The 12,653-nt window shown below is 38.9% G+C and overlaps 1 protein-coding gene across 1 annotated transcript; it reads left to right on the forward strand.

Moving 5' to 3' along the window:
* Positions 1–1,335: 1,335 nt before the first annotated feature.
* Positions 1,336–11,625, forward strand: LOC139149826 (mitochondrial import inner membrane translocase subunit TIM50-like). The gene is made up of 9 exons (XM_070721819.1): positions 1,336–1,743; positions 5,262–5,293; positions 5,487–5,567; positions 5,763–5,882; positions 6,865–6,972; positions 7,413–7,511; positions 8,171–8,327; positions 10,326–10,429; positions 10,991–11,625. The coding sequence occupies exons 1-9, from the start codon at positions 1,359–1,361 to the stop codon at positions 11,075–11,077; spliced, it is 1,173 nt and encodes a 390-aa protein (XP_070577920.1). The 5' UTR covers positions 1,336–1,358; the 3' UTR covers positions 11,078–11,625.
* The last annotated feature ends 1,028 nt before the right edge of the window (positions 11,626–12,653 follow it).

Here is a 12,653-nt window from a genome sequence, read left to right on the forward strand (position 1 = left end):
TTTTTCCTCTCAATGCAAAGCATATATCATTGCAAAACTACCGAGAACTATATTGTCACACTTATAGTGCGCCCTCATCAGGAATTACCTTAAAAATTGTACTTTGTCTATGTTATTGATTGAGGAGCTGGGTGCCCTTCTGAAGTTAAAATTACATGCTGCAAAGTACATGTATATACCTTGCCTTCTTCATTGCAAATATGCAATAAAATTTTGACTCAATTTCTACACATTAAAATGGCCCATATTTTTCTCACAGGCATCTGTTGTTTATTTTTCTATGTGTTAATGAAACGTCTGAAACTGTCTCCCACCGGCCTCTTTGTAGGTACATGCCATTTTTTGTTCCTCCAATACTAGATTCGTGTTGATATAGGAATATGGTAGGGAGATTCCCATAATTGAGGGGCGCCCTCGACGGTAAAATATCTTAAAAAGATGTTTTACTTATGTTGTCGACGGAGGCGTTGTGACCCGTTCGTAAGGCAACACGCCGCCCGATGCAAACAACGCACTGCCAAGATATATACCTTTTTTTCTCTATTGCAATTTTTTCGCCTTTTTAAACATTATCATGTCGCTTGTATCGCTGATTTTGTCTCAGGCAACCATTGTTTATTTTATCAATATTCTTCCGTGCTTCTGTCAGAAGTGCAAGTTTGCTTGATCCAACTATTTGCTCACTATTTGTGGGGCCTTCAGTGCCATGATACTGAAAAAAAATTAGTAATGTTTATTTGCCGTTTGCTCACCGCAAACTTTAATGTAACACATTTAATGTTCTTTTCTCTATCGTGAGTATAATCATTGAGATATATATTTTGATTCGTCTATTTCTAAACATGAAAATGTTCCTAATTTTGCCATTTTTTCTCGGACATTTGTTTGTCTTTTCAGTGAGAAAACGAGATTTTTGTCTCGTGGTTGTCTCTTTGTAAATATATTTTGCTGGTGCCAATTCTAGGTTTTTCTTGATGCAAGAATATATTTCTACAAAATGATATCTTGGTCGAACCCGAAAAACGATGTTTGGCATATCTATGGGGCGTCCTCAATGGCTAACTACATTTAAACTTTTGTTTTTTGTTTATACCGTCGATGAGGGCGCCATGTGCGGTTCGTAGGTCACTCGATGCACTCGCCAACATAAGATCGGATTACATGAGTAATGAAAAAGAGGGGACGAAGGTACTTGGAGAATCTCGACTTATAATTTCATTCTTTCGGCCCGATTTCAAATAAAGGTCCCTTATATGTAAAACTTTCGAAAGTTTCTCAACTTGGTAATGATTCAAACAAAAGGTATATTTGGAACAGTAACTGAAAGTTTACCTCGTTTCGAAGTGGTACAGTCCAACATGGCCACGATCAGGAGGATATGTACCTGGCCATGTGCAAGTTATTTTCGCGTTCTTCAGCGAAGTTCGCCAACATTCAGGCCATGCTTAGCCACTGGTAACTTAGTGAATAGAACTTTTCTTCCTATTGGCCGTTTGAATTTCCATTCGCGGTTGTATGCAACGTCGCAGGGCGAAGGGACAGCAACCAACACGACGACTCAGAGCTACCAACCGCTGGGGTCGATCATGAAGGAAGCCGAAGACAGGCTCAAAGCCAAACAGCAAGAAGAAGAAGACAAGAAAAAGAAGGGGAAAACTGGCTTTGCTCGAGCGCAGAAGTGGGCTTTTATTATAACGTTCGGTTCCCTTGGCCTTGCTGCAGTGTTGGCGATCATTGAGTTCGGTGAGATTTCACTATGAACTGAGTCATTGCTGACGTAAAGTTGCATGATCAGTAATATCCATTTCAGTGTCACCAGGGAGATACCTTACCCCTGGGGTCACTATGTGCTGTGTAGCATTACCAGTGCAAGTGCAAAGTACCCAGTTTGGCTGTCAAGAAGTCTGACCAAGGCTGTTGAAAATTCTAACCTAGGTCGTTCTTGTCAGGAGGGCATACATTTGTGTGGGCTTAGATGATTTCTCTTGTTCCCGGATCCTAAAATGTGTCTGAACACCAGTTTAACCCTTTCACTAGCTGCAAAATTGTAGCTCTACGGTGAGGCGGTCGGTGAGTTTTGGTTTTTGCGACCTCGCTCACCAGTAGAGCTACAATGCCGAAGGCCCTGTAGCATACAAAATAAGCGCGCCACACATGACGCGGCATTTTCATGTAAAATCCCACATATTTATTTACTGCATTTGGTCGTACCGATTTTATATCACTACTGAAGACTAAACACTATACTACACTAACCTTGTCATTTATTGGGTTTGGTATCAGCACAGACACGTCGATCGCGTTCCATAAACATTGAGCGTGTTTCTGGGAGCCGCCATTACCGGAAGTTGGTAATGGCGGCTCCAAGAAATGTTTTTGGAACGCGGTCGACGTATTTGAACAAATACCAAACCCCATACACGACAAGGTTAGTGTAGTATAGTGTTTAATCTTCAGTAGTGATAAATCAGTATGACCAAATGCAGTAAATATATGGGATTTTACATCAAAATGCCGTGCCATGTGCAGCGTGCTTATTTTGTATGCTTCAGGGCCTTCGGCATTGTAGCTCTACTGGTGAGCGAGGTCGCAAAAACCAAAACTCACCGACCGCCTCACCGTAGAGCAACAATTTTGCAGCTAACCCTTTCACCACCCTGGTTTGAACCATGGAGCTACCTCTTTTGGTAGCTCCATGTGAATCAATCCCATTGTTTTCTCTGGTAAACTTGGATCTCTAGAAAGGGAAATAGGGGTGAAAGGGTTAATGCATGAGGGTATTTTTTTTACCTCAATGGTTAATACAGGTTGTAATAGATACAACTTTACTTGTCAAGTGTGTTGATGTGTCCACCAACCTGCAGTCTCTTCAACTTGAAAGACCCTACAATCCCTAGACTGTTGCAGCTCTACGTGCTAGCCCTGCGTACGATGCTGTGTGGTCCTGGCATTATATGGCCTCCCACCACAGCCCTGCTGACTTTTTCGTGCGCGGTCCCGATTTGGACCGTGCACGATAAACTACCTTTTCTAATTGTTGTCGGCCGAAATCAACTCGATGCCGCTCTGTGCCTACCGGAATAACTCAGTCGCTCACAGACTGTGAAAAAAATTTGCTCTCGTGACATCCCAAACCGTTAGTTTACCAGCGATTCACGGTCAAGGGTCCAGTGGCCGGCCATTAGCAAGATATGGCCGGCCACTGGACCCTTGACCGTTGGATAGAGCTCGTCAGATAGAGCTTGAAAATTTGGCAGACCAATCAAATTAGCCCGCACAAGTGGTAGATCCGAAAAGAATTATCAAATTTTGGAGTCCAAATATCCATCTGAGAGGCACATTTTACTTTACTAATAACATTCACACAAGTGGTAGATCCGAAAAGAATTATCAAATTTTGGAGTCCAAATATCCATCTGAGAGGCACATTTTACTTTACTAATAACATTCAGTATCGTTAACTTCAGTGACGATGATTGACCCAACATGTATCAAGCATTCTCAACAGTTACCTGAACTGTAAACCATTCAGAATGCATGCATTACAGTGATATAATGTACAATAACAATTGTCAGCTGACGAGAAATTCGCAGACAGCCAAACTCCAGAGAACAAATAGGAATGATTTGTAATGATGTCAGAGTTTAGCCATTAATATGCAAAAATGAATCTCTGGAAATCAAGCATATAGGAATTGCCAATTTGTATTTTGTGCCTGCAGATCTAGTTATTGAGACAGAAAAAATAATCACAAGTCAAAACATCCATCCATTAAAGCTGCAGCGATTACAGGGAAAGACACTTATTTTTTATCCACTTGCCCTTTGGGCAAGTGGGGGGTTAAGTTCACTTGCCCGAATTGGAAAACCACTTGCCCAGTAAAATTATGTGGTTCGAAAAACAAAATCAGTGATTTTTTATTTCACACACTTTACTTCAAAACCTTTATCATGTTATTCATCAAACTTCATGATGTAGTGAAAAATGTCAGTCACTCTCTCACTATTGCTGGACAGCTCATTAATATTCAAGTTCATAAAAAAATTATAATATATAATATGCTTGTATGTTTACTTTCTTAGGGCTATAATAATGTACAAATAATAAACAGCCACTTCCACTGTACCTTCGAGGTATTTTTTCAGTTTTAACTGAACTGTACAGAAAGAAAAAAATCTGTAGAAGTTATAAAAGAATTTCTGAAGCTTCTGAAAAATAGTGTACTTTTTTGTCATGTTTTTACACTACCTATATCATCCCTGACCACCATGGCACCATGAAGTTTTCATTACATTGCACTATACATGTTTTTCTGATGACCTAGGTGGTCTTTTTAATGCCCAGGCGACATCAACTTAGGTTGTCAGCGAGTTTACGATGTGATGCATGCTGAATATCTCGATGTGAAATTCGGTCCGATTGCTTCTTGACAGTCATTTTAGAATCATGGGGAAAATTCACAAACAGAGAGGTTGGTTGCCACGGACAAGAAACTTTTGGCCATTGACCTGAGAAATAAGTCAGTGTTCATTGAAAATACAAAGACTGGACCCGTTGACACCAAAGCTTGATTGTGACCATGCATGCTTTCATCTTTGCATGCAGTCTTTCCACAATGACCCCAGGGATGCCAGTCACTGAACTAAACATTGCATTGTAGAGAATGTTTTAGTAAAAGTACTATTTTTGGTGCTAATTGTCGCTACCTAATTTTATTTTTATAGAGTTGTAAACATTCATACAAAACACAAAAACTTCGTATGTCTTTTTGATCGTACAGACATGTGGACACCATAACCTTTTCTTGTGAGGGCAAGGAACTTTGTGGACGTACGCTCTACCAGCGTACGGTAATTAACTGATGGTATTGTTTATTGAAAACGATCATGTGATATTATGGAAAACTTATTCCTAGTTCTCACAATGAAGTAAAATAATTATTATTTGTTGTTTAAGTCGCTGTTCCCATATCAGAAAATCGATCTCATGGATTTGATTTCTAGGTATGGTAATTATTTTTCACTTGTCCCGTCGGGCAAGTGGCATCGGCGTTTCACTTGCCCGAAGGCGACTTTCACTTGCCCCGGGCAATCGGACAACCCTTAGTGTCTTTCCCTGGATTAACATGCATGCAAAAAGACAAGTTATATCTGAGTTTCCATCTGCCACAGCCGACGGTGTGCTTGTTTCTGTATTTAGTAACAAACGTACTTTCTCAGTCAGCGGTATTAAAAACTTACACTATGAATCTTGTTGACAGGTGAACCACAAAAAGACGAAGAAGGAAACAGGGTGAGTAGCAATTTTCCCTTCCAGGTTATTGGTAGACATTTAACCCCTTCATTACCATGGTTTTGCCCAAACCCATTGTTGTCAATGGTGATTGTGGACCTGTTTACCGGGAAAGGGGTACAGTGGGTAGATTACTGATAGGTAGTTTTAATTGATTCTAACCGATATGTCCGTCATATTTGTCTATTTGCAGATAGCTGATGAATTTGACGATAACTTTGTAGTCTGGGCGTACATCCAGAGAACGATAAAGTGGTGTCGGAATTACAGAACTGTAAGTTACAAGTTTGTCTTTGATTTAGTATGATGAATTAGAAAAGAGATGGATCTTTCATGAGAAAGAATTCTGATGTATATGTGTCACAAAGAAATTCGTAAGTTCTGTATTTCTCTCAGCTAATTGATGAGGTTAGTCCCTGAACAAATGTAGTTATCGATTTTTGCTCACCGTGCTATTACGTTTTCACAGATGATAGTTGAACCAACAGCCGAGAAGCTTCTGCCAGACCCAGTGAAGGCGCCGTTCTATCAGCCACCGTACACCTTGGTCCTAGAGATGAAAAATGTCTTAGTGCATCCAGAATGGACGGTAAGTTCATGTCACAGGCTGGTGGATCAAGTTGAACAATACACCATTATACTTTTCCACTGTCACATGTTTCTATTAGACGAAGTCAAAACAACAGCAACAAAGGTTGGTTGCTATGTGTGCATTCATACATTTATCTGGTGCTCTTGCTCAGAAATGATGAAACCAAGATATTTTCATCTAGGTAATGAGAATAACTCACAGTGAATGTCATATTTTGTGTCAGTTTATGTCGCAATGGCATTACAATTGTCCATTACCAAAGTCATCAGATGCTTTTGCAGTGTGTTTGTTAAAGGCAGTACCTAGTTAGATTTTGCCGTGGTACCCCATTATGTGTCAATGCAATCACATTGGGTGACATTAGAAATGGTAGCAGGGTTCGCACACCATATATCTATGTTCCCCGTTATGTGTCAATGTAATCACATTGGGTGACATTAGAAATGGTAGCAGGGTTCGCACACCATATAGCCTTGGTGGGTCGGGCAGGCCTGACGGCTTGGGCTTCTGTCGTGCGGCTTGCGTGATGCTCAAATGCGCAAGCCGCACGACAGAAGCCTTAGCCACACATCTTAGCCCACCAAGGCTACAATTATTTCAGCTGCATCTTGGTTTGCTTTGTGATATGATCCAATATGGCAGACCGTCAGTGATTGCAATTTCTCCTACCTCTTTAAAACCAATTTCATGTCAAATGTTGTTGAGGAACTGAACACGACATGAATGGCAATTGTAGCTGATTCAACGTGAATTCTGAAGGATTGCTCGTACCAGGAGTGGCCCACAACAACTTCAGTGTACGTTGCCGTATGTCATCATCGACCTGAGAGTCTATGATGCTGTTCAAAACTGTTCTCAGTCATCCAAACAAAAGTGTGTCACAGCATGCATTATTTAAGTCTGGTAGGGAAATACTGCGACTGCATGCAATAATGTTCTTAGCAGACCTTGTCCTTGCTGTCTTTTTTCATTCATACAGTACGGTACGGGATGGAGATTCAAGAAAAGACCAGGTGTTGATTTCTTTCTTTCCCAAGTAGGACCACCGTTGTTTGAAGTGGTGCTGTACACACAGGAACAGAGTTTGGTAAGTTTAATGCAACCATGGAGAATGTAGACACTAAAGACAGAAGCAGGCGCCACGAGTGTGAAGGTTTAAAATGTTGCTCCTACAAAATGTTTCTCCTACTTCATATAGGGAAACTTAAACTCTTTAACCGAGGGATGACCATGAAAATTGATGATAAAGCCATGGAAAACAGAATTGCCCTACTTTCCCAACATGTACAATGGCAGAAAACCTCCATGGGAGTTGCATTCTACTCAGAGTATGTTGTACACTTGTCTTGTACAACTGTCTGTTTTTGCAAAATACCTTGTTTCCTGTGATGTTTTGATGCCTTGATTCGGAATTGAAATATTTTTGCAACTGAATACTGAAGACTTGTTGTTCATACAGTGCACAGTCTCTGTTTGATTCTATTAAACGGCAATCCTATCTCATCCTCTTCTTTTTTGTCTTCACAGACTGGCTACCCCTTGGTGGACAAGTTGGACCCCAATGGCTACATTACCTACAGGCTTTTCAGAGATGCCACACGGTACATGGATGGCCACCATGTCAAGGTCAGTGTGTCACTATGCAGGTCAGAGGTCATGTTGATTCACATATTTTATCATCAGACATGCATTTCCAAAAGTGCAGCAGGATATTTACACTTGCAACTCACAGGTGCAGTAAATCCGTCAAGCATAGCTGTAAGTGTGTTCTGTTTTCATAGCATAGACATGCATTTCCAATGCTCTGATATTCAGATATTTTGATTCCGTCCTCTGTCTGTGTTCATTAGTTGGCGGTAATTGAGATTCGGTTTCCTGACAGCAAATTTGCATTGAGTGTTTTGATCAGTGTGGAGTCAGTACATTATTTTCAAAACATGGTTTGCGACTGCTTTGGAGAAGAAAAGAGAGATTTTAAAATTATCACTGTATACAATATCAGTAACAGTATGAAGAATGCATTTCCCGCATTCTAGAAAAGAAAAAACACACTGCTCTCCAGTGAGATTTTATTCAGCGTTTGACCTTGACAGAGAAGTGATGTAACAACTTAGTCTTGAGTTTATTTCAGAATCTATAGATACAGACAGGAAATATTATTGTGACAAAGAACAGTGTAAAACAATATGGTGTAAATAATGTGAGGAACATGATCAATGCAGGTGTTAATATCATTTTGTCAAAGCTACTATCAATTTTTCTCTGTTTCCATATGTTTTTTTTAGGATTTATCAAGCTTAAATCGAGAGCTTTCCAAGATAATCATCGTAGACTATGATAAGAAATCGTATCAACTCCACCCAAACAATGCAATAGGACTGAAAGCATGGGAAGGCAATGACGATGATAGAGCACTCTTTGATTTGGCGATATTCCTACGGAGTGAGTTCAAACTTCTGCTTCTTAAAATGAACTAACTTGAAAAAGAAACCAAGGACACAGAATTAGCCCCATCCTGGTCAAGTCCTTCAAAATGGTAAAAAAAATTTGAGATACCGAGACACATCGTGATCCACACTGCTGTGACATACATTATCAACTAACCTCATGTTTAAATATGTTTTTAGGGGTCTCCAATGGGTCAGGTCTGACGAAATGCATCTGCCATACCTGAAGCAACTGGGCAGTGTCTTCATTATTAAAACTATTTGAGCCTTCTTAGGAAGTCCTCCAATAGCTTGGTGGAGCAGCTGGACCCCCTTAGAATTACGTTTATTTGTAAAACTGCTCAATGTGGATCCACTGGTCTTCAGTCTTGACATACATTTGTTGGAGTGCATTTTTAGCTACTATAGTCTATTGTAGCTAATAAGTCTATAGTAGCTAGTATGTATGTATGTATGTATGTATGTCCATTTGGGAGGATGTCAGTCCACTTCGATATCTTGAAAACTGCAATACTTACAGATTTGATATTTGTTATGTAGATGCAAAATATGATTATGAAAAGCCATCTTTTTTATTTTTTGATGTTTTTGAAAATATGCAAATTGGTGCAAAAAAGGCGTTTTCGGTAAAAAATGTTCTTCTTCATAACTGCTGGTCAGACAGCTTTGATATTTGGTGTACAGGTCCCTAGGTATGACCAAACTTAGATTTTTTCAAATTGTGATGAAATATGCAAATTTGTATTTTTAAGGAATTTTTTTGTTATTTTTGGTCAAAATTTATTTCATCAAAACCGCTTGTCTGACAGCTTTGATATTTGGTATACAGGTTTAAAGAAATGATCAAAATATGATATATTCAAATTTTGATGAAATCTACAATTTTGTATTTTGGGGGCAATTTTGCCATTTATGGTCAAAAAAAATTATTTCTCAAAAAGTACTTGTCTGATAGCTTTGATATTTGGTATACAGGTTCCTACAGATAAACTAAATATGATATAATGAATTTATGATGAAATCTGCAATTTTGTATTTTTGGTGCAATTTTTGGTCAAACAATTTGTTTCTCGAAAAATACTTATCTGATACCTTTGATATTTGGTATACAGGTTTCCAGGGTTTATCTTAATGTAATATATTGAAATTATGATGAAATTTTCAATTTTGTATTTTTGCAGCTAATTTGCTATTTTTGGTCAGGCTTTCGTGAAACGAGCTATCAAAGATATCCACCTTTATCATCAAAACGTCACAAAAAGTTATTCTCTACATAACTCAGCAGAGCTCTGTTGCCTGTTTAAGGTCACTTGGTTTTTCAAAACTGCTGGTCAGACATTTTTCCCTAGTACGACTTTAGTGAGATAATGTCATACATTCAGGAAATATTTAATTTTGTATTCATGCTTCAGGGACATTGGCCATATGTTATCAGTTATATGACCAACTTGAACTGAAATCAAGAGAGTAATTCAGCGGGACAAATTAGACCCATCCTCATCATACCCCTGCCATTGGCTTGGTTCTGTATGTTTTACAACCACATCAAAGCTGTTGGATCATTCTATAGGTTAAAATGTTCGCAGTCCATGTTATGGAGCTGTTGGAGTGTGACCTGCAGCACACATGTATGAACACTTTGATGACACAAGTTCTGATATTTGCTAGAAATCATGGCAGTGTATCTGTGTTTTACATACATAACAGGCGTAGTGTTGGCCAGTGACCTAACGTATCCCAGTCATCAGACCAAGAAACATTAATCACTTCTCATACAAACGAGACATGTCAATAAACAAAAATATATCAGAAATAGATACTGTATTTTGTTTCCAGAACTCTTGCCTGTGTTCCTCTCCTGTTTTATCACTTCTTTCCACATTCATGTTAATGATATGTCTACTTTGCCATCCTTTTCCACTGCTGCCCCTTATCATGTGCGGATGTTGCAATAACCACCGAGGATATTTTGTTTTGCATTTCACATATGCAGCCATAGCCGCTTCCGGAGTCGAGGATGTGAGGACGGTTCTGGAACATTACAGGCTGGAGGATGATCCGTTGGAAGCTTTCAAGAGAAACCAAGCCAGACTACAGGTGAGAGAGCAACGTTGTTCTCATCCTGTGTTTTGTCATTTTACCAAAGACAAGCCCTGCTGAATTTTGGCTTTTTTTTGCTTTCATTTGGCAACAGTGGTGAACAGTTTGTCACTGCAACAAAAGACAAGCCCTGATGAAATTTGTTTTTTTTTGCTTTCATTTGGCAACAATGGTGAACTGTTTTGTCACTGCAAAAAAGCCTCTCAAATTGTCATGGATTTCTTTTCAAAGAAAGATGTAGAAAATTTGAACCAGGAGCTCTATTGCATTTCCCAAAGCAATTAGTAAAATAATTGTCTTAAATTTTTAACGTACTTTTCTCAGTCATTCAATTATCGGTGGCACTTTCCAATAGAGTACGCCTACAACATTGGATTACCCACAATGCAACTGAATACCCACAATACACTAGAGTAATCAATAGTTCCTCAATATAACATTGTCATGGCAGGTACTCATTTGCAGGGACGAAAGCATAGTTCATAGTTTTCAAATTCTATACAATAATCTAAAGGCCAGAATGTATTTATTTTTCACTCTTCCCCCTTTATTCAACAGGAGGAGAAGTCCTACCGGCAAGCTGACAAGCCACAGACTTCGCTGACAGGGGGACTTACCAAAGGATTATTTGGCAGAAACAGATAGGAGAGATCTTCTTCCGAGCAAAGATGACTTCTGTTTTTAGATAAAGATCATGTGAATTTTCACCAAAAACACTCCAGCAGTGAGATTGTGCTCGGTGCAGTCTACTGCATTAGGAAAGGATGTGATTATTAAGCGAGATGTATGCTCTCTACTGCCTCAAGAGTTCAAAAGATTTCATGGAGACTGACCATTTGCAGCCATGATAGGACAAACAACTAATGTAACTAGGCTTTTCATAACCACCCCGTTGAAGAAGCTTCAAATGCAGCAATCTACCCTGGAACCGTGTCCTTCTGAGAGTTGGGCATTATGTTGCACAGCGCCCTCTACAGTCGGCATATCTGCCAACAGCTAATATCGTCTTAGGTTAACACAATAATAAGTTAAGAGACGTGCTTAGAAATAACTTTTAATTCATGATTGTGAGAATTGCTTTCAACAAAATCAGTGTAGGGGCTCTTAAACCTGTATTTTCTCAACAGAGTGTCCTCGCATTATTGAGCTGTAACTTGTGGTGTAAAATTAAATTTTGTTTACACAAAACCTTATTCATGGTGGTAGACTTTCACAGTCATTTCTGTCAGTGTTGCTTGTGATGGTAGGATTATAATAGCTGCTATCTCTCATGAGGAAAACGCACTTGTATCATAAAAGGCTTTTTAAGTATTTCCTGTGGATACAAATGTAGCGCCCTCTACAAAGAGCTACTCATTTTTCGAGCGTGGCCCATACCAGAATAAATACACATTGCAAAAGAGCGGATTCCCAATGACAATATGCTTCCACAGTTAATATTTACAACTAAATACAAGTCTGAATTTTTTTGACAAGACTTGAAAATTACTCCTGTAGAAATGTGTTATCACTAGTGATATCATCGAAACTCAACAAATTCACCCGTCAAGGAGTGAAAACACGTGTTACAACAATAAATACAGACACCAAAATGAAAACATACAGAATTTTTGTCCACAGATTCATTATCGTGTGTTGAATGCTAAACTTTGTAACAAACCTGCAATCATAATCTAGCGCTATTGTTTGCAATGGTGCACAGCCTTTTCAATGATGTTAGGTCATCAATTCTATTATCATGATAATTTCTAAAGATTTTCTTCAGTTTCACCTGATTAACACACTTAGGAAAAAAGTGTCAGAAGTTTAAATATGAGAACACCAACAATAATTCGTTGTGGCATATTTCTACATCTGCAGCATACATACATGTCCCGGGCTGGGGGATACAGTATATAACTATAATGACCATTTATCAGATTTTTTTGACAACTTTGTAATAATACATCAGAAGAAGAAAAAGGAAATGAGAAGAACTATAATGAAGAGTGATCTTATTTAAGAAATAAAGGATTATTTGTCACGTCTTGTGTGTATGATTTGTTGGATCATTTTGTGATTGTTAAATTTTGTCTTTTCTGATGTGTGGGATGATGTAGTCGTGGAACTAGGATGACGTTACAACTTTTGCCCACAGATTATGCTTTCTATTCTGGACAAAGGGGAAAATGAAGACCAGAGTTATAAAATGCGATGGCACTTACTGTTTATAAGAGGGCAA

The sequence above is a fragment of the Ptychodera flava genome, chromosome 14 (assembly GCF_041260155.1).
Source record: "Ptychodera flava strain L36383 chromosome 14, AS_Pfla_20210202, whole genome shotgun sequence".
In the NCBI taxonomy this organism is placed as follows: domain Eukaryota; kingdom Metazoa; phylum Hemichordata; class Enteropneusta; family Ptychoderidae; genus Ptychodera; species Ptychodera flava.

Coding starts and splice junctions, on each gene's coding strand:
- LOC139149826 (XM_070721819.1), top strand. CDS start 1,359: ATGGCCACGATCAGGAGGATATGTACCTGGCCATGTGCAAGTTATTTT. Junction 1,744..5,261: donor GTTGGCGATCATTGAGTTCG/GTGAGATTTCAC, acceptor TCTTGTTGACAG/GTGAACCACAAAAAGACGAA. Junction 6,973..7,412: donor ACACACAGGAACAGAGTTTG/GTAAGTTTAATG, acceptor TTGTCTTCACAG/ACTGGCTACCCCTTGGTGGA.